This window comes from Triticum dicoccoides, chromosome 1A (genome assembly GCF_002162155.2).
Source record: "Triticum dicoccoides isolate Atlit2015 ecotype Zavitan chromosome 1A, WEW_v2.0, whole genome shotgun sequence".
Classification (NCBI taxonomy): Eukaryota; Viridiplantae; Streptophyta; class Magnoliopsida; order Poales; family Poaceae; genus Triticum; species Triticum dicoccoides.
In genome coordinates this window covers 535,353,162-535,375,692 of record NC_041380.1, presented here as the reverse complement: position 1 = coordinate 535,375,692, position 22,531 = coordinate 535,353,162, and the positions used below count along the sequence as shown (strand labels likewise).

The 22,531-nt window shown below is 49.0% G+C and overlaps 1 protein-coding gene across 1 annotated transcript; it reads right to left on the bottom strand.

Annotated features, from left to right (window-relative positions):
• Window positions 1-3,432: 3,432 nt before the first annotated feature.
• On the bottom strand, window positions 3,433-7,662 carry LOC119286699 (probable xyloglucan glycosyltransferase 7). Its single transcript, XM_037566139.1, has 5 exons — window positions 6,581-7,662; window positions 5,588-5,896; window positions 5,184-5,474; window positions 4,975-5,088; window positions 3,433-4,542 (listed from the first exon to the last, which is right to left on the bottom strand). The coding sequence occupies exons 1-5, from the start codon at window positions 7,334-7,336 to the stop codon at window positions 3,904-3,906; spliced, it is 2,109 nt and encodes a 702-aa protein (XP_037422036.1). The 5' UTR covers window positions 7,337-7,662; the 3' UTR covers window positions 3,433-3,903.
• Between the last annotated feature and the right edge of the window lie 14,869 nt (window positions 7,663-22,531).

The following is a 22,531-nucleotide window of genomic DNA, read 5'->3' as shown; positions in this document are numbered from 1 at the left end:
ACCATATTGACAAATGGATATGGAAATGGACATGCAAGTATAAAACGAAATGACACAAAGAGGGGCGCTTGAATGCATACCATGTCTTGCATACGGATGCCGCTCACAGAGCGTGCCTTGATGCTCTCAAAAGTGGCATAAAACTTATTGCACTCTTATTGGATCACCTTCCATCACTTCGAAATGGATACACATCCGCGCGTGCTTTGCATTTGGTACGGCGGAAACTTCTTGCGTTCATGGAACTCACGATGGACACGAGTCCAAAAGGTTGATGCCTTTTGTTCGGCGCCGACCTTGGGGTCTTGCCCAATGTCCCTCCAACACTCACAAAGGAGCTTGCTCGGCCGTCGTGTATGCCTTCGTCCACCTGCTCTTGCGCTTCGGCTTCATCCCAGCGGCTTGGTTGGCGAGCTCGTCCTCGAACAAAGGCTCCCAGTCGATGTCCAACTTATCCTCTTCCTTGAAGTCGTAGTCCTCCGAAAACTCGTGGTCGAGCGGAAAGCTGTCCAGGTCCCGGCCGACCTGATCTTGCATGAAGACGTCCTACATGCCAGCTTGATCAAAGGTCGACGGCGTGAACGGCCCTCGGCCGTCCTGACTTTGTGTCTCATCGGGATTGTAGCCAGCCGCGGCGGCACCGCCAGCGGACGCCGTACCACCGTCGAAGATGATGCTCTCCATGAAACAGTTAGCCATCTCGTCGTCGCCGGCCGCCGGCATTCTGTCGAATAGGTTGCGGGCTCCGGGGAGCATGATGGCTGGCATCTCCCGCGTGCGTTTCCTCGCCCCACCGGATGACGAGCCACCGGTTATCAGTGTGGCGTTCAGGTCGATTGGCGCGGGTGTGGAAGGTGCCACCACGCTCACCTCCGGCGAGCATTCCCCGGAGAGTCGGGAGGCTTGCGGGTAGACATGGAAACCGGGAATCGGGTGAGTCGTCGACACATGGGGCGACTCTAGTAGCACCATCTGAGGAAACGCAGACGACCCGGTACTGGCCATGGCCACGGCGGCGTTGATGAGCTCGTGCTGACCTGGGTTTAACCCTAGGTAGATCAGCGCCTCCCTTGTTGCCGCCGCGACGTGGGCGTTGGTGTCCTCCTGTTGCGCGGCGGCGGCGAAGGCGGACGCGGCCGGTGCTTCGTCCTTTGCGTCCATCGCGTGCCTCTGGCCCTTTCTCTTCGCTGACTCCGTGACTCGCTCCTCGGCCGTCAGCTTCTTCACGGGGGACACGGGGCTTGCCTTTGCAACGACACTCAGCAGCAAATAGCCCGTGTCCGTGCTGATACAGAGAATAAAGAGCTTCAGACTGTGACTTGGGTAGCTAGGTACTACTCCCTTCGTTCGGAATTACTTGCCATCAAAATGAATGTATTTAGAACTAAAATATATCTAGATACATCCATTTCAATGACGAGTATTTCCGAATGGAGGGAGTACGTACGATGAGTTGGAATGTCTGCAGCCGGATCATGAAACTTCCAGCGTCACGAGGATCAAGGTAAGTACTCCCTCCGCCACGAATTACTTGTTGCAGAAACAGATATAAATGGATGTATTTAAAACATTTTTTTTTGGAAAAGGAGGTTAAGACCCTTGGCCTCTGCATCAATCGATGCATACAATCATCTTTATTTATTATTCAACAAAGGTCTAACAAAAACATAACATCAAGCCACCACTCACACCTACAAAACTCGATAGTGTCTCTCACTTCCATATCTAACCCTGGTGTCGTTGCCGATCCATTCACATAACGTATCGGAACCAATAGCCGGTGCAGCAGACCTAAAGCGTACACCACCTGCATACATTCTAGACGCCGTCATCTTCATTGAAACACCGACCCATCTTCAGAAAAGAGATCCGCATCATCCTTGCCAGTCCGTCCATGCGTCGACGCCACCACGGCGACCAATGGCACCACCGCCCCGCGCTCGTCCATCCAGACGCGAAGATTCTGGAAGATCTGTCATGCGCAGCATCTGCCGACCAGGCATGACATAGCGTAGCACCCGTCGGCCAGGCATGACTTGACATCTCCACCGAAAACTTCGTGCAAGACAAAGCCGCGCCACCTCTTGCCTCTGTCTTTCACGCTGCTTCACAAACAATGCTCCCAAGAGAGAAAACGACACCGTAGTAGCGCCATCGTCCGATCTGGAAGACCAGATCCTAGGGTTTCCCCCGAAGCAGCACGAGTGGATCGACAGTAGTTACGCGACGACGCCTTCATCAAGGTAATGACGCAGAACGCCGTCATCGCCTGCCATTAGCTCGGTTTTCACCGGCAACTATGTCTTCCCGACTCGCAGCCGGAGCTAGATGATGGATCTCGAGATCAGACCATCCAGCGTCAGGCCGACCACCTCCGACGGAGGAGATGGCCACCACCGCCGGCTGCACCGGCCAGATCAGATCTGACCGGAAGCGCCGCCGACCAGACCACCATGGCCTCCACGCCGTCGCTGTCGATCCGACACCCGATGGCGCGCCGACCGCAACCGCCGCCCTCCCTGGCATAGGGCCGCGCCGCGCTTGCAGCTGCTGCCGCCCGATAAAGGGCCGGCAGCAACCATTGCCGCCGCGCCGCAAAGATTGGATCGGCCCCCGAGCTCGCATCCTAGACGCCGCTGCCGCGCCGCCGCCAAGAGTTGCCGCCCGATGCCTCCTCGCGATCTGGCCGTCCCGCGCCGGCCGTGATGCTTGAAGGGTGGGGAAGCCCTGCCACCGCCCTGCCGGCCCGGCTTTGCCTGGCGGCACTGTGGACGGTGGCAAGGAGGGGGGAGGGATGGGTGGGGTCGAGTGGCGGCACGGGGTCAAGGGAAGACCTCAACCGATGCGTACGAGCGGCCAGATCTCCTCTTGCGGAAATAGATAAAAATAGATGTATTTAAAACTAAAATACATCTAGATACATTCATTTTTTCGACAAGTAATTCAGAATGAAAGGAGTAATAAAGGAGGATGAACTGGACGACAAGGCAACTGACTGACGGATTGACAGAGAAGTGGTTAGTTAGTTTCTGATCCCAATTCGCCAGTTGGAAGATAAGGCAGGCAAGAACATGCAACGTCAGGGAACGGTCCAAGAAAACCTAGCACTGTGAGTTCCTATTCGCCTCCACATGGACTGCTCTCCAGGCCAAGCCCAGGGACAAACCCGGGGGTACACGTCCTTCTCGCCGATAGCGACACGGATCAAACAAATAAGCAAACAAACAAGCAACGAATGTGTCCCATGCCAGTGCACATGACAGGGCCAAACAAAGACAGCATGGAACCAGGTCCCCCGTTCATTCATTCACTCATTCAACCGCCAGCCTCCATTTGTGAAGCTGCCACTTAATACAAGCTACTAGCCTACTATCATCCAGAAGATGCAAGCATATGCATAAGAATTACTACAAGGGAAAAAAGACAGAGAGGTGAAGAGCTGAACATGTATCTCTGATAATTAACTGATTGATCGTGGCAAAAAGTACAAGGCGAAAACAAGTATTATCTTCATTTGAAGGTAAAGTCTGTCAACATGCAACAAAGGACCACCCGTCATCTAGGCACCCACCCACCCCCCCAAAAGGGTTTTGATTTCTTGTTTCTTACAAAAGAATTTCGACGTACCCGAAAGAATAAAAGCGTCTCCCAGGCTTTTCTGATGATGATGATGATCCAAAGCTATATCTATCTACATTCTCCACATTTCAGTTTGTATGCTCCAGACCCCCCACCCACCCTAGGGCAGGCAAGGGATCAGAGAGAGCGACCGAGCTTCCTCCTGTAAGCATCACACAGGCATCAGACGTTGCCACCCTTTACAGAGGGCTCCTCTGATGCCTGCAAAGTAACGAAAAATAACCGCCGTCGTAACCTTCGGTCGCTGCTGTCATGGTATCAATGTCACTCCACTTGCTCGCCGATCAGGTCGAGGCCCATCACGAGGAAGGAGACGCCCTGGAACAGGAGGAAGTAGAAGTGGATGCCCTGCGCCGACAGCACGCTGCGAGCCGCCGCCGTCAGCAGGAGGAACGACAGCGCCAGCTCCTTCCGGTAGATCCTGTTGTGCTTCTGCTTCTTCTTGGGGGCGTCCTTTTTGGGGAGCGACGAGTCCTTGGCCGCCAGCCCGGCGAGGTCCGGCGCCGACCCGACCCTCTGCTGCTGCTGTGCGGTGTGCTTCTCGACGAGCGCCACGAGGTCGCCCTCGGAGGAGCGGCCCGACTTCTTGGTCACCACCCACTCGTAGGCGCTCCCGAGCTGGAACAGGCCGGAGATCATGGCGTTGAACTTGGTCACCGACATGGTGTTCTCGAAGAGGAGGTACGGGACGATGAACGGGAAGGACTTTGGGGATGGCAGGATGCTCATGATGGACATTGTCGCTGGAATGTAGCATACCACCCATGCGGGAAGCTCGGCCTCGGGGACGAACATTGTCATGGGGAGGATGACGCAGAAGAGGGTGAATGAGTAGAAGGGCAGGATGAGCTTGCGGAGGAGGAAGAATAGGAATATCAGGTTGCACTTCTTCCAGAATCCAATCTGCAGCACAAAGCAAGCAGCATCATTAGGCCAATTATCCATACATGCATTACACAACACACGACAAAATGGCGCTAGAATACAAATTAGGGGACACAGATAAGAACTAAAGATGTGCCGGCATGAATGCGGTAGGATATATGTCAATAGTTCTACTTCAAGTGAACTGAAAAAGTTTTTTCTGTGTGGAAATTGACGACTACTTGAGTATAAGAGGGTGAATGTAACTTAACTAAATTTTGTCAAACAATTATGTACAAAAGCATTCTACTTGATGCCTCTTGACAATTACTGCATCTTGTACATTATCCTATAAATCCAAAACATGTTGCCAAGCTGTTGGCTTCTTGCAGAAAACTACATTTTAGTGAATAAACATACATGGCTGGACATTTTAACTTTCATAGTGCGTCATCAGAAAACGGCTCATACCTTGGATTTTATAATGTCCACAAAGCAGAGTCTAAACAGCTGCATGGGGCCTGAGTGCCACCTGTGCTGCTGCTTTCTGTATGCCTCATATGATTCTGGCAACTCGCATTGGCACTGAAAGGAAAGTTACAAAAGTTAAATTTTATGACTTTTTAATCTCTATGCAAAGGTAAACTCTGCATAAGTCATAGGGAAATTTGTGCCAGTACCTCAACATCATTCAGGTAGAGGAACTTCCATCCCTTGAGATGTGCCCGGACGGCAATGTCCATGTCCTCCACCGTTGTCCTCTCCATCCAGCCACCGGAGTCCTCAAGAGCCTTGATTCTCCACACTCCGGCAGTCCCATTGAACCCGAAGAAGTTGAGAAACGCTCCATTCACCTGCTGCTCCACCTCGAAGTGGAAGCACAGGTTTATGTTCTGTAATCTGGTCAACAGGTTCTCATCGTTGTTCACGAACGACCATCTCGCCTGAACCAACCCAACATCGTCCTTCCCCTGGAGGCCGCACATTGAATTTTGTCAGAAAAACATAACTGATAGGCTTGACTGTCAAATAATTGAAGCAGAAATACAACTACAGCAGTAAGAATTGGTCAGTCGAGTCGAACCTTGAAATGGGGCATGGCGCGCTTGAGGAAATCCGCCTGTGGCTGGAAATCGGCATCGAAGATGACAACATATTCATAGTCTTTCACATAACTGCAGTTCATTGCTGATTTGAGGTTTCCAGCCTTGTATCCGTCCCTGATCACCCGGTGCCTGTACACTATCCGCACGCCCTCCCGCTGCCATTTCTCAACCTCCTCCTTGATGAGCGCCGAGGTGGTAGCATCATCGGAGTCGTCCAGCACCTGCACCAAGAAGTTTGACCTTGGCCAGTCGAGAGCGCAAATTGCGCCAATGGATTGCTGGTAGACCTGCAGGCATCCAAATGAAATAAGTTACCAACTGAATTGGACTAGTGTTCTTTTTACAACAACAAAATATCCTTAAGATTTCCCAAAAGAAGTGTACTACTCCCTCCGTCCCAAAATATAAGAACGTTTTTAACACTAACATAGTGTCAAAAATGTTCTTATACTGGGACAGAGGGAGTAGTAGACAGTTGATTGAATTTTAGTACGTATCTTTTCTTAGCCACTTCCCAAATTAAGTAGGTTGCTATAGCTTGACATCTTGATCTCCAATCACATGCCTCCTCAATTATTATCTGGTGACCGGTGACGACAGACTTCTAGTCCGAGATTTGGATTAATAAGTGCGCCTTAAAGAAAGTAGAGATGATATGAATCCCAACCGCAAACCAAATTCGGCCTTTTGTAAAGCAAATCACGGAGTTTGTTGTTGTTGGTGTGAGATTCATATTAAGTACGAGCACATCAACGTCAGAGAGCGAGCATCCGAGTTGTGGTTGGAGAGCTCGGGACAAAGATCCGAACAAAATGCAGTCTACGCTTAACCCGAATCCCCAGAATGCAGTCAGAGAGCATCTTCCCCCACTCTACCTGGAACTGGAATTTAGGCTGTCCTACTCGCATCGTGGAGCTCCAATTGCAGCTCAAGATCGATTGGGAAGCAAGGGGCAGATGATTGGAGCTTACCTCTCGCTCGTTGCACATGGGCATCTGCACGAGGACCATGGGGAAGTCCTCGTCGCCGGCCTCGACGTCGTCCTTGTCGGCGGCGATGGGCACGGGCTTGATGCCCCGGAGCTTGATCCAGAGGCAGCCGAGGCAGAGGACGAGGCGGTCGACGCTCTGGATCATGAAGAGCACGACGCAGGAGTTGGTGAGGAACTGCAGCGGCGGCGCGATGTACTGGAGGCGGACGCGCATCCAGCCGGCGTAGGCGGCGGCGGCGAGCCCGTCGACGGCGAGGAGGCCGTCCATCGCGAGCTGGCCCGGCATCTGGGGCATCTGGGGCATCTGGAGGTGCCAGCCCTGGAGGTAGGCGGCCACCTCGACGGCGAGCAGCAGCATGGAGAGCACGACGAAGACCCTGAGGCAGCCGTAGAAGCGCGCGCGCAGGGCCGTGCTCTCCCCGGGCGCGGCGTCGCCGTCCGTCCGGCCCGCCGCCACCCGCCGGCGCGCGGCGGCGGCGACGGCGAGCGCCGCGGAGGCCGCGCCCGTGAGGCGCCCCGCCGCGCGGTGCGCCTTGAGGAGCAGCACCCAGGTGATCTGGCGCGCGTTCTTGCCGCGCCCGGCCTTGCCGGCCGCCAGCCCCGCCGGCGACCCCGGCACCGGCTCCTGCTCCATCTCGGAGATCGACCAGTTGGGGTTCTCCATCTTGACCACCACCGGCGTCCCGCCGCCCCCGTCGCTCAGCCTCGCCTCCCTCCCCCAGAACGACGGCGCCATTGTTGCCACCCGACCTCGCCGACCTCCGGCAGACAGCAGCAGCAGCAGCCAAGAACCCTCCTCAACCAGGCAGCCCACGAAGAATGGCTTCTTCCTCCTCCTTCTCGGCCCCGCTTTACCCGCTCATAGAGGACAGCAGCTGGACGCCCTTAATAGCCCCCCCTGGACTGGAGGAGACACCCGCCAGAGCACGCACCGCGCGCAGAGCAGCAGGCCACGAAGGGGGGAGGCGGGGAAGAACAGCTCACCACGTCGCTCGCTCGCTCTCGCTCCAGGTCCAGGATACGATACGAGCTCCCCCTCCCCCGCTTTGTTTATTTGTAGCCTCGCCACCGCCGCGTCGACCCCTCCTACCGCCCGACCCGGCCGAATAAAAAACGCTCCTTTGGCGCCCCGAGACGCGCGCACACGACCGACCCGCCCGCCCGGCCGTGTCAAGGTGAACCGAAACGAGCAGCGGAGCCGGTGCCGGGTTTGGACGGACGCTTCGACGCTGTTTCGGGCCGAGATCGCCGTGTATTTCCTCCCTGGCGGGCGAGATGAGATCAACGTGGGCGCGGTGCGGGCGAAGGAGTTCGGCGCACGTCGGTGTATTCGTTGCGTGCGGTTGGGCCGCGGCCTGGGCTGTCGCCTGTCGGTGCCACGGCGGCCGGCGCGCGCGCTCTGGCCGGCAGCTTGCTACTACGTGCTGCATGCCGCTGCCGCTGCCGCGCCGGTCAAAACGGCCGGGCGGTCAGGGTCCAAGGTGGGAAATTCGGGGTGTGCTGTGTGCATGGGGGCGGATTACGGGCCAAAAATATTGGGGAAAAGGGCAAAAAGGCTGGGATTAGATTAGATCTGCGCCACTTGGCTGGAGATGGGGACAAACTGAGCCGCGATTCCATTAACAAACGTACTAATCCGTGGTAAACAACAAAAGGGAAAGTGATCGGCCGAATCTCTGAATACCCGGGACAGGATTAGTATCTCTGCAACTAAACAGACAAATGGACACGCAAACGTGGAGAAGATTGACACTGTTTGTCTGCGGCATTTTTACACCGGGGGTGCTGGAGGGATCCGGCTTACCTGCTCCCTCCCCATGTGTGCTCCCACTTCATTCTACGGCTGTCTTTTTTCTTTTTTCTTTCTAATCTAATCATCTCCCCTCCTAATTTTAAGGAGGTGAGGTCAGGCCTTATTTTGTTCCAACCAAATCATGTCACGTATGCGGAAGCACGGATGGGAGCACGCTGAGGGAGCAGGCAAGTCTCGTCCGTGCTGAAGGTACGTGACGGGGTGCAAAATGTCAGGTAACGGTGGGGTAGAATGTGATCACCTATATGCCCGTAGGCGTGTTCACGGACAGCGACCGGTCACTCTTTATTTCTCTGCATCCGCAGCTGACCCTCTCAGATTCTACCCCTCCAATCCATGCTACCCCATGCAACGTGATCGACATTTACGTACACGCAACTTGGACATGGCAATAGCAAACATATATATTGGGGACAGGAAGTTTCATCATCACCTAGATACAACCGGACACAAAACGTTCATCGGCACCTAGATGTGATAAGCCTAACCGATAGATAAACTAGATAGGTAGATTATTGCGGAGGAGGAGGTTGTTGGACTTCACTATTCCTTGCCGATTCCTTCCGATTTTGCGGCGGTGACGACAAGCGTTCATCTTCCCAAGGTCAGTGACCAACAGATGACGTCGCGGACCTGCGGGTTATGTAGCAGTCATGGGGAGAAGCGCCCCCGGGCCGGCTGTCTCACGTGGTGTGCAGCCCGCGCCTCCGATTCAAGCATCCTCTAATCCTCTTTCGCAAAATCGATGGTGTGGCAATGAGTACCCAACGTCGTTCGCGATGAGCAGGGGCCTGAGGGTCGCGGAAGATGACATATCTGGACTGGCGCAGACCACGACGGGTCGCGCGTGGTCGGCTACATTGCCTCGTCGGGTGACTGGGGATGGCGCGGAGCTCGAGCTCTCGCCCCTGTCCATATGCGACTAACGGAGAGCGAGGTCCTCATAGTCCAAATCCTCTTGCAGCAAGGCGTCCCAGTCGATGGGTCGCGAAGAGGGCGAGAGTGAGGGCTGGGGTTGTGTCCAGGTGGGGATGGGTGGTGTTTTGTGGGGACATGGTGGGCCATCATGGGTCGGTGCGACATGACGGTCGCGTCCGGGCGTGTCTGGTCTGCCTCATATCCTTCCTAGATATGGGCTAGGTTTGGGGGGCACCTGTCAGCCTAGACGTTTGGGTTGGCTATGCGGGATCTGGATGGGTGAGAATTTGCGGTTCGGGCGGTGACTGGGCTATCTGCCTGGACATTTGGGGACGATATGAGGGCTCCAGTTGTATATGCTCTTAGTAAGAGTTGTACCTCCCATAAAAAAGTAAGAGTTATAAGAGCATCTATAGGCGAACTCCCCAAATTGACCGGGCAGACACAGGACCACTGACCGGATAGGAGAGGGAAGGAAAAAGTTGACCCAACCTAACCCCTCAAAGCCTCACTACTAGGGAAAAGTCTAGCAGCAGCGCGGGCGGCGCCACAACTAACTTGTAGCAGTAGCGCGTGTTGACACACACTACTGCTATACATGGTTAGCTGTAGCGTGCGTCGCAAACAGCGCTACTGCTAATTAGCTGTAGCGGGTCTTATACCCCGCGCTACTGCTATTACTTTCAAAAACAAGACAAAAAATCTCGATCCCGTGCATGCTGTCAATGGCAGCAATGGTAAGATCTAGCGATGATTGACGTCGCCGGAGGCATGAACGGACAGCGGAAGACCAGATCTAGCAGTGGCTGTTGGAGAGGGCCCGTTTCTATGGCAGAACCAGGCCGCGGCGTGGGGCTCCTCTTCCCGACCATGCCAGATAGCTCCGGGTCATCCATGGCGACGACCTGCATGGGCATGGACATGGGAGGGTGAGTCAAACCAGAGGGAGAGAGAGAAAAGGAAAACCGAGGGAGAGAGGAAGGTGATGTAGGGAGCAGCGGAGCTAGTCACCGGTGGCGAGGTGCTCCGGTGTGGTGGCGCGGGGCGGCGGCCTCCTAGACGTCGGTGGAACACCGGCGACCTCCTAGACGCCGATGGCGCGAGGCGGCGGCCTCTTTCAGCGCCATGGAGGAAGATGGGTGCATGGGCAAGAGGTCCATGTGAGAGCGTATGGAAAGTGAGAGGAGAGAGTGGTGGAAGAGAGGAGGGATATGGGGGAGGAGATGGGGATTCGGCCGAGGATATGGCGACTTCACCTACCTCGTACTTAGTAGTAGCGAGGGGTATAAAACCGCGCTACTACTATCAACTTAGTAGTAGCGCGGGTTTATACCCCTCGCTACTACTATGGCATGTGTCGGGGGGCACGGTAGAGACCGCTTAGTAGTAGCGAGGGTTAAAAATCCGCGCTACTACTATCAACTTAGTAGTAGCGAGGGTTAAAAAACCGCGCTACTGCTAATTAGCAGTAGCGCTTCTTTTTGTGCCGCGCTGCTGCTAAGATTCTGTGTATAAGGTTTTCCCTAGTAGTGCCTCCTTGAATTCCCAGGCTATCCGGCACTCCTCGTATTGCCCTCATATATGAGATGAGTATGAGGAGTGCCCGGGCGTGTCCGATCAGTGGTCCCGCGTCCTCCACATAGGATTTGGCCAGCCACAGAGCATCTTTTTCATTCTCTCTCTCTCTCTCTCTCTCTCTCTCTCTCTCTCTCTCTCTCTCTCTCTCTCTCTCTCTCTCTCTCTCTCGTTCTCTACCAATCACATGCATGTGACCGGACGTATAGGGAAAAAGTGAGGGACATGGCTGCGTGGACGGACAAATAAGAAGTGAAAACGAACATGCCCAACACTGATCGGGCGTGTCAGGGGACATTTGAGGGGCCAAATTCGCCCAGTCCAGCTGTAGATGCCCTAACATGAGTGTTTTTTTTGTGGTGGATGTGTACCCTTTGACTTTTGTCACCGACAATAATCACTCTATGTAACCACAACCCTCTTTCCATATTCATACGTAGATGCACAAATCTTCCAAGGGTTCTTGAAAACTAACACCAACAATGTTGGAAAACATTCCCAACTTGGTTGATAGTAATATTGCCAACATGTGTCAGTCTCGCATGTTCGGCCTACCTCTCCATAAACCTAGTCACCTCTCTCACACCTCTCCTCCGTCCCTCTGCCGGGGTCAGATGATGTCTTGACCAAAGGCCTCAAGGCGGGGGGCTCTTGTTGATATCCCGTCCCGGAAGATCACCCGGGTCCTTCTTCGATGGAAGAGGATGACATGTTATGGGCCTCACAATGGATGGTGGCGACAAATGCTCGTGTTGTTGTCTTGTTGTGGTTGGTTGTTTCATGGGAGGCAAAACTAGGTTGATGGTTGTGAGGGTACCGTGGGTCATGATAGTCCAAGAGTGTGGATGGTCGACTCTATTATAACAATTTGATTTGCCTTAGGTCGCGGTCAATAGGGTGTGGTTCTTAGACGAGGGGGTCTGGACCGAGGCCTTATCGCAAGCTTGGGTATCTGCCACAACGGTAATCGACTAGGTTGAGCCATCACGAGTGCCCTAGCAACTGGATGTCGTTCTCTCTAGGTCGAGCTTGCCTGAGTGAGGGCAGCTCTGCCTCGACAAACAGAGCGAAGGAAGTCAAGTTTTGTGCCGTGCTTCCTTCATCTTGGAGTGGAGTAGTTGATTTTGATCCTGGATGTTGACAACATTGGTGACAGTTGTTCCTCACGTGTTGTTCCTCCTAGTAACGAGGATCCTGGATGTTGACAACAGGTGGTCCCGAGATCTTGACAATAGGATAACATGACCCGAGGAGGCCTAAGGGACAAGATGTGGTTCAGAACCACCCGGTAGAATCATCCCGAGCGCAAACTGAACCGGTAACCCTAACTTTGACCAAGTATACAAGGCAAGTTAGGAGCCTCCAAAAGAGGGAGACTATAGAAAAACTCTAGAGCTAGGTCCTCCTGACTCCTCTCCCTCCCCGCTGCCAAGCCGAGAGACTTGTAACCCAAGAAACATGTCTCTCCGGTCATCTTCTAGATCTCCAGCGAGTCCCCAAACAATAGAACACCAAAGGCAGGACCGCAGGAGTAGGATCTTACCTCCTCCCAGGGGGCCCGAACCTGGGTAAATCCCCTATTCTTTACCTCACCATCTTGATCGCCCATCCCACTCCCCCCTAACAAATCGGTCGTCCCTCGACGGCACCGTTGCTACAAAACACCGACACCCAACGGGATGAAACTCCATCTATGGAGGTTGCTGACGAAGATCTGTTTAACGCTTCATCGATCTAATAGTAGAGGGATGGGTGGTGACACCGTGGTTTTATCCAATTTCATTCCCTCGGATTGGTAAAGGCCCTATGTACTGACTACCTATCTTCAATGATATATGATAGAATTACAATTCCTATCTATTGAGCTTGGTTATGGGTGTCTGCTCCCGCATGACCTCTCCTTCGGTGTGAAACATGTTTGCCTTTATATAAGCCGTCGAGGGCCAGTAGTCTGGTAGCTTACGATATGATCAGGTAATTCTAAAGTTACAGTGAACAAATCTCCTACAACTTTTTCTTATTCCTTACGAGTCTCTACTAATAGAGCAACTCGTTCTTATTCCTTACGAGTCTCTACTTGAGCGCAGCGCGTCACAAGACTTGGGAGTCCCTAAACACTTAGGGTAGTGATATGACTTGGTCGCACCATAAAGCTTCCCTCTCCGAGTGGGTACTCTTACTCACCGACATCCTCCAACCCTACTTGTGTTCTATCCTCCACCCCTTTGGCATGGTGGGAGCATGTCGTGGCCAAAGGCCTCGTGGCGGGGGCTCCGGCTAATAACCCCCATGGAAGGCACTCATTCCTTTCGTCTGAAGGAGGATGCCATAGCTATAGGCCTCGGCGGGCACTGTAATGTTGGAGGCAAGCGGCATTATCTCCTTTGTGGGGATTGTTTGACGGTGGCAACATTGGTTGGTCCTTGGGAGCATTATAATTTCCGTGAAGTTCTTTGCCAATCGGGAGCATACTAACTATCAATTCGTTCACCATGTATGAAGAATGTATTCATACAGTTGCCGGGATGATGGAAAACTCATGTTGGTTCTTGTGCATCGAGGCGAAAGCCTTGATCTGTTCGTCATTGGTTGGATTGCATAACACTTGCACGTCATCTCCATTTCCGAATGAGTTGTTTGGACATCTCAATAGTGATCTCTAGGGTAAAACATGCCTTTTGGCATTCACTTGCTGGTTTCAACTGTTAGAGATATGACGGGCAAATCAACAAGACAAAGAACGAAAACAAGCATGAGGCACGAGATTTAACATGGAAGACCCCTCCAACACGAAGGAAAAAAAACCATGGGCGTCAGCCAACAAATCTTCACTATATCGGGGGAGGTTACAAACGCCGGGGATTTACAACTGATCAACGTATCTCGTGCGGCGGCTTACAAGAGGTATATATAACACAGGTGACCCAGATCAATACTGCTCCGTACCACTTCGGCCCAAGCCTACCGACGACAGGCCTCGCTCCGCTCGCTCGTCAGAAGTTAGCTTTTCTTTTTATACTTGAATTTGTTTTGTTGCCTAACATAACACCAACAACGTTGTCATAGGAATGTTACATCATTTTCGAAGGTGCCGCCCTACTATCTGCGTTGTTCGTTGTTTGTTGATTTGTGTTTGATTGCAAGTGCTGTGGTTTATGGCGCTAGCGGTGGCGGGATTCATTCCCCGAAGTTAGCCATCATGCATGTATCGATGTATTGATCGAGCCTCGCTTGAATAGATTATACCACATCTTGAAGACCAGGAGGGCGATCCTTCCACCGTCAAAAAAGAATGAAAATAAAAGAAAAGGAAAGTTCTCACGCGTCCATGAGACCATGACACGAGCTTCTGACAAAATTAGCATCCTGTTTAATTAGCAGTCAGTGGGCTGTTTTACAAGTCACAGGTCAGAGACAGCATCATGGCTGCCACGCTTAGTCTAGCTCTAGCATCGAGCTTCAGGCGACGGGGAAAGGCAGTTAATGGAGGAGGAGGAGGGGACAGGGTACGTGGAGATCCCAATCGCGCAGGAGCCCATGGCACAGTGGCGTCGCCAACCATGCAGTGGATATGCTCACGTTTAATGTCCGGTGCCTTGCTTGCCCCAGGGCCACAGCTGCTGCTGCCATTAACTACGCTGCTCAATCACTAGTCCTGTAGCGGTAGCTGCACGCCTTTGCCCCCGCTGGCTGCCGCCAGTTTTATTCCATTCTTGTTTCATCTATAGTAGAAGCGATCATCGTTCCAAATTTCCAACAGTTTCTCTTGTCTATTGACAGCAGCTTCGTTATCTTCTTTTAGGGCACTATTCTTTGGTTCCTTGCTAACTGTAACGGGCTTCTTGATGCTTTTCTAAGGTAGACCCTAAAAAGCGGGACATTTGTGGCGCTGATCTGAGGAAAGATCGCCGCGCCGCGCTGCGATCTGATGCTGATAGCTTTATAGAAAGCGATGAGAGAGTGGTACCTGTCTGAATTGTAAATGGCTTCTTCTTCTTCATGGTACACTTGATCTCGTGATCTCGCTGGTCCCGAGCTTGTTTATTTGATTTCTGTCATTGGCAAGCCCCATTTTCTCTCTTAATGTGGCCCAACTTGACAAGCGTCGGTCGTCGAGTTCCACGAACAGTATCAATCAATCAAAATTACACTTACACCTCAGTAACACTAATGGCAATGCGCGTGTGACTCACTGCGAAGAGGCTGGTTAATTACTTAGATCTGCAGAGAGAAACTTGGCATGATTCACACCCGATCAAGGTTGACACGGGCGGAGCCGACGGTGGTGACAGAAGAGAAGATCGAGATCTCCCCAGTTGACCTCGAACGCCGGGGAAATGCAGATCTCGATGGTTATAGTAGCTTGGGTTTCCCCGAAGTGAGAAGCTGGCAGCACTGTTGTCAAACAAGAGATTCCCATCAGCAAACGTGCACTGGAAACTTCCTTTGGGTCCCAACCTGTAGATTATGCCATCCAAGGACAGTAAAATTGTTACTCTACTTTGTCATCAAGCCCAATGACAATGGCGTGTGGACTCACTGAAATGATGTTTAGTCGTCAGTGCAGATGCTAATTAACTCTCCACCATGTGGACTGGCTGCTCCATCCAAGTAGTAGTAGTAACTCACCCGGCCGGGGAATATTCGTAGGGAACCAAATATAAGGTCTTACTTGGTGCTTTCTTCTCTAAATGTCTCTATAATTCATGTTTTTTACGTGTTGTCAAATTGACAATTTTCAGATTTAGTTCTTTGAGATATCCATGATACATGACACGTCGTTTCATCAATTTTTTAATTTTGGTTTTGAGTTCCAGCATTGTAAGTGGGGTCTAAATATGCTATGAAAATCCACAAAAATGCAAAACATCTAGCCATTTGGTTTGATGAATCGTCTTTTAGTAAATGGACCTGAATTAATCAATCATCACAATGATACCTAATTGGATCACAACTACTACCTCCGTCCTGGTTTGTTGGTTCCCTTAGTATTTTGTGCAACTTTGACTAGATTTAACTAAGAAAATAATAATGCATGTCACCAAAAATTATATCGTTGGATTCATATTTAAACATAGTTTCTAGTGATATTGTTTTTGGTTACATGCATTAACATTTTGTTAGTTAAATATAAAGTCAAAATTTAGCACAAAATGTGAAGGGGGCCAATATATAAATCAGACATAGGTAGTATTCGGTATTCATATTTTAAGTAAATAAATCACAACTGTCAGATCATAATAAGTCCTGATATAACATTTTAGACACATAAATCACGTCGCTTGTGTGATACCTTATTACCATGCACCAAAGTCCAAGCACTCAGGCATTCATGTTGGGATCATATTTGTTTTAATTAAAAGACATACACCGAGCCCAACCATGATATATGTGTGGAACTACCAAAACATATAGACGAATTTGTGATGTATGCAATATTTATATAGTTATTGATTAGGGTGCCTCTTTGTCAAGAATAACTAACATCCAACATAATTTACAAAATTGTTCATAGAAATGCAAATAAAACGTTTATCATGATGTAATAACTTGTTCATCTAGTGCAAACAAATATTGTTGTCTCGATCAACTGGAGTTAAATAATTTTTAATTTATTTACAAAAAAATCATTTAGATAAATAAATGCACACAATGTTATAATAGTTTGTCCATGTAGCACAAAAACAATGTATTTGTTCTTAGAGTTCAAACAAATGTGAAATCCTGCGCGGATCTCAGCACTGGATCAACAATTCCCGACGAAGGCTGAGAACGTGAAACTTCTCAAGTGGCTGGTAATTCGCGTAGCCATGTTTACTATGGTCAGTTCATGAGTTCTATAAGTATGTAAATGATAGTAATTGAGCCTATGTCCACCCCACAGAAGAAGCGCAACAAAGCGACATAAAAAATCTAACCTTAGTCTGATATATTAATTAATCATGACAAATAAATCTTGCAATTTGATGTTTATCATGAGCGTTCGTAAAATCAAAATAAGATAAACTGAGACGAAAGAAACACAATAATCGGTTTGTGACACTTGCACAATGAAATTTTGTAAAATGCCAAATTAAAGGATTATTTAGTACACTTTTTTTTACCAATCAGAGATTATTTACTTAATATATGTGATACATTATTATATGAAAACTCTTGTTTGTTGTCTATCCCAAAAATTTGCATAACAACTGTATGTCTTAGTTAGTTTGAGTTTACAATTGTGTCTGATGACATTTATTAAGCCCACCAATGGGTTTTCTTACAATTAAATCATTACAACCTTATGTAGCTATTTATATATATATATATGTATATATATATATATATATATATATATAATCATTAATATAATATCAAAAAGTAATTTAGTATTTTTAATCAACATAACATATAAACATCTTGAAATATTCGACAATAATATAACTAAACATAGAAACATCATTGTTTTGAATAGTTGACCACCTTAATACAATTTTAGTTAGACAATGCATTAAATGTGAATATGTTATATATAATCCTAATATTAATATGTTATACCAACATAGAAACCTTTTTGCACAAAGATCCTACCAGAATATTATCAGTACTATCTCATGCTAACGTCAATACACAAAATCGCTTAATTTGTTAAGTTTCCATGGTACATCAGGTCTGGTCTTTTTGTAGACTAAACAAACCATCATATGGTTACCACATGGTAACAACCCAACCACTTGTAAATATGTGTTAATAGAGTAGTCATTGATCAAAACCTTGTCTTGATGAACCAACATACATCCTGTGTATATAAATGATGAATGGAGCAATACTTTCTATTTATGGTGACACCTCTAGGCCATGCACATTGATTTTTTTTATGTACAATGATATTTTGAGAGTCTAGTATGCCACAATTATTGTGTGATGGAAATGGATCTATTTAGGACACCTCTAGATGTGACATAGTTATAAACACATCTAGATGTGAATTAGACAAACTGGATGGAAATATTAACACAGCTAGCTAGAGGGTACGTAGAGGTTGAACAGTGTCCGGTACTCGTACGTACGTGGTGGAACCCATGTTTAGGTCCGAATGAACATGGCAGAAGCTAAGCTTAATCAAATCACAATCACAATCCCAACCCCAATCCCAACCACGTTAATCACCAGTATTCTACTCGCACGTCCACTCACAGATTCCCCGGATCATGCTCTCCGGAGTACTAGTCCATCATCAGCTAGCGCGACGGGATTAGCGACGATTAGACCTAAACAAGTCGCCAATTAATTGTGTGTGGACTTTGGCCACCGGCCGGGAACCAAAACCCTTGCCACACTTGTTAATTCGCGCGGAAGACGACTGGTTAGTTAATGGCGCGAAACTGTATTAATCTCGTGGCCGACTGTGCTGAAGAAATTGTTATTCCCGGGAGGGGCCGCGGGAGGCTCCCACCTGGCGCGCGCGTCGGTGCTCCGTCGCCGTCCTCTCCTCCGCCACCGGGCGGGCGCACCGGCCGCGCGCAATGCATGCAGGCCGGACGAGGTCCATCCTGCGACTGGCAGCATCATGCGTCGCACAACGAGGAGGAGTAGCTAGGACGTACTGGCGTAGCACGAACTCGGCTTGTTTAATCGTCCTCATTAACTCAACAGAGCACGAGGAGAAAGTCGTCGTCGCTGGGGCGGGAAGGAATTCTCTACTGTATCTGTCTGACGGGAAAGATTACTTGCCGCGCCGGTCGCCGTGTCTGTCAGAGCTCGGAAACCTTCCGTGCGTGCAAAGCGTGTGCGCATATGGCCGGCTTCTGACTTTACGGCCTGCAGAGCATGCATGAGGCCGTCCCGTCGTTGGCTGGGCGATCTCATCTCGATTGGAACGAGTGGCAAATGGCAACTCTTCTGCTGGCCAAGACAAGATCAAGATGAACCAAAATAAGCAGGAGTGAGGATGATGCAAAGCAGCGCTGCTCTGCTGAGTATCTCAAGTTGTTAATGACCCCGCTGATTTTGAGTAGCACCAAGGAAAGTAGGTAAGGGCCATTTAGACCCGAGACCAGTGGCAAGCCGGCCTGGTCAGTGTACGGGCCACAAGGCGGGCCAGGCTAATAACAAGCAAATTAGGTGTTTTTCACAGCTCAAATGTATGTTTTTTCCCGCAAAAATATCCTTTTTTGTTTTTTACCCTAAAAAGATGTGGTTTACCGTACTCCATCACATAGATGACCTACCTACTCCTCAACAAAACGGGATACCACGTTGAACCAACATCCTCTTATACGTACACCACGCAAGCTAACAAGAGATCACCACGGTGTTTTCTAGATGGCATGAGAGCATGGAGCACGGGATGGCTGGAGCAGAAGAGGGCCTAGCGGCAAGCGACGAGGTGCAGGGAGATTAAGCTACTGCATTAGTGCGTCCCATGAGGGTCAGACATGGTGGCACGTGCCAGCAAATGCATGGTCTCATTCCGGAACTCCATCGGTAATTCCTGATGCCTCATATGCCCATATATATCAAATCCGTGCCCATGATGTGCTGGCACACAACGTACATTGCATGAAATGAGGCTAACTGATTTTAAGACGGAGAAGTGAACGATTCCTTCTTTTGCTTTGCTTAGGGAAGGAAGCCTCACTCCTTATAAAAGGTTTGGATGGTAGGAAGTGACATAAGGCCATCGGTGCTCCGGTAGGTCAGTAGTGAAATATCTCTTGGTAATGAGTTTAGTCCTTGGGTAGCTCACTAGATATGGGAGCTTTTATCAGTTATTTAGATAAGTGATGAGTTTTATTTTTCTTAAGAGGAAGATTATTGCATTTTCAGTTACGTACCAAGATCAACAAGATGCACCTAACCAACACAGTTCATGTAAATAGAGCCCAATGGTTGTCACTCTGTCCTCATGGAGAAAATGGAAGCTTGTGCACCCAATCTCAACTAGTAAGATGCATGCATGGCTGCCTGCATTAATGGTTAGCAACTCACATAGTCATTTGCATAGCTAATTAAACATCAGTAAAAACAACTAAGAAATGAGTTGCTAGGTTCGTCCAAACCCAGTCCAGTCAGTGAACTAGAAAGGGCATGTACTATAGAAAAGTTGGGCCCAACAACGTAGACAACCCCACTTATCTTCGTGGTGTATGGCTTGTTTCGCAAGCTTTAGGACCCCTTTTCAAGAAACCTTTGCGGTATCTTTCGCAAAGTTTGGTAAGAAAATGAGCTTGTGGTAGACAATGCATACTGTGGAAAACTATGGAACACAACTTTTCCTTTGAAAAAAGGGTGTTCATCTTTGAGTTCATTAGTGGAACCATCCAATGATACAAAAGCCAACTACATAAGTTTATGACAAAGAAAAAAATTGATAACATTGGGTTGAATGACGTCAACAACATCCTTACAACTCCCAAATGTAGTAACAAAAGCGCCCATCGGTCTATTAGACCCTTGTAGAAGGCAGACCATTATGCAAAGCTATAGAAAGAAAGATGACACTAGTCTGATCAATCGGAATATAAGCAATGTTTTTTTAAGAACTCCCACATAAATCAGTTGTTCGTAAGATGGTCTTGATTTGGGTGTTAATACATTACTAAACTTTTGTTATAGCTTTTTCTAAGAATTTTTTCATAAAATTTACAAAAATGGTTATATTATTAAAATGTTCAAGGATTTTAATTTTTCTCAAATATAAAAAATATCGCTATATTTTTAAAAAAATTGAAGGATTTGAAAAAAAAATCTACTCGACCTTTATAAAAATGGTCACCTATTTTTGAAAAATGTTCTCATTTGTTGTGTTTATTTCATAAAAAGCTCATCAATTCTAAAGAATGCACACATATTTTAAAACGAAATATGTATATGGCACACGGTAGTTTTTTTTGCAAAAGTACCGTACGCATCAACAGCCACCCGATCGAGATCTCCTGTCACCTGCAACCTCGTCTCCCGCAACCGTCGCCCGCGCCCGCAGCCCGCAATGGTTCAACTGGCTCGCCAAGATCGGGGTCGTCTTCACCTTCTTCATCCCCAGCAGTGGTGGCAGGTTTCCGTAAAAAAAAGAGCAGTGGTCGCGGGGGTGCGCCGCAAGGGGGAGCAGCAACCCGCCCCCATCAAGCTAGAGCCGCTCTGCACGCCAGGTCGCCGCGCAGCCGCCGCCGAGGATCTTGTTCCGCTCCCTCTTCGTCAGCGGGAGCAAGAACGCCACGGCCGCCCGCTCCAAACCCTGCTTCCGCCGCCGCCACTGTCGCCTTCGCAGCCGATTGCTCCCACACTCACGTTCACGCCAGGTCGCCATCATCAGGTAGACATTTTGGTTTTAGCCCAGCCAGGTTCGACCTTCACCTGTGCACGGCCACACCCACTCCTTCCCAAAATCCTCCCCTGTACATATCCGTCGACTCCTTCCCAATTCCCAATTATGCCATCTGATGTCCACGTCCAACGACCAGTACAAGTGCAAGTGTTGGACGTTGTTGCCTACTAGTACTGGTTCCTTTTATGTTCAATGAATCTTGACTTCATGATGGACAGCAGTGGTGCAGAACTTGCACTTGTTCATGAATCTTGACTTCAGAGTGGACGGCAGTAGTGCAGAACTCATAGCACAAGCATAGTACTGGTCCTTTATGTACCTATATGATTCAAGGAAGAATGTGCAGAGGTGATGGCATGTTATTTCTAGCCGAGGTTCTTGGAGAAGGTGCTGAAGGTTATGCATGAGGCGGAGCAGCAGAACAAACAAGAGGAACTTGACAAGCAGCAACACAACTAGTAGAAACTTGAGAAGCAGTTGCGTCGTCAATGGCAATTATGTTGAGTACTTCAGTGTTCCTAACCCTCAAGCAGAGAAGCATTCTCCTACTGAAACCTCCCTTGACGAATCAACAGTATCCTTAGCCTAAGTATCGCCACTATTCATGAACATTCAGACTCCAACAGCTTCCGCCCAAAGTACTCCTAAAATTCTTGAAAAATCTCATTTTCCTGTCTATAGAATCATATTTTTTTACCCTATCTACATCTCCTAATAAGTTCAGTTGTAGATCTATGAGGTCAAATTTTCTTGGTGGTACTATAAAACTGCTGAAAGTGAATGCATCTTTGTTCAGAAAAGTAAAGTTTAAAAATCAATGATATTTTTGTAGAGTACGCATCTGCGTCACAGCACGCTGCCTCTCGACGGTGTTTTCTGATAATTTTGTTACAAACACCGCGGTAACCTTGACCCGGCAAAAAACATTTGCTAAAAAACACACTCAATAATTTCTCTAGTGGTTAGTAGCGACAAATTTGTATGTGTCTTCTGATGACTGAAGCTATGGATGTACTTCTTGTAGGTAATAGTTGAACATTTGATGTAACTTTGAGTCGGAGGGAAAAATGTTTAAAACATACCTCCTGTGACTTATGTGAAAATAGCACGATAATATATGCCCCACGGACATGATAAATTAGATGCAAATACCATGGTATTTTGGACCCGAGGAAAAAGTTGCTAAAAGCATACACACGGTAAATTTTATGTAAGTAGCATGATAATATATGCACCACAAATCTGATAACTTAAGTGAAAACACCATGGTGACTTTGACAACTGGGAAGAAAATTATTGAAAAGAACCCCCGTTGA

Bases quoted from the DNA above. Each gene is read 5' to 3' on its own strand.
- LOC119286699 (XM_037566139.1), bottom strand. From the start codon at position 7,336: ATGGCGCCGTCGTTCTGGGGGAGGGAGGCGAGGCTGAGCGACGGGGGC. The intron at 5,089-5,183 runs GTACTGGCACAA...CTTTCCTTTCAG, and splicing joins TCTACCTGAATGATGTTGAG to TGCCAATGCGAGTTGCCAGA. The intron at 4,543-4,974 runs GTATGAGCCGTT...TTTGTGCTGCAG, and splicing joins TGGACATTATAAAATCCAAG to ATTGGATTCTGGAAGAAGTG.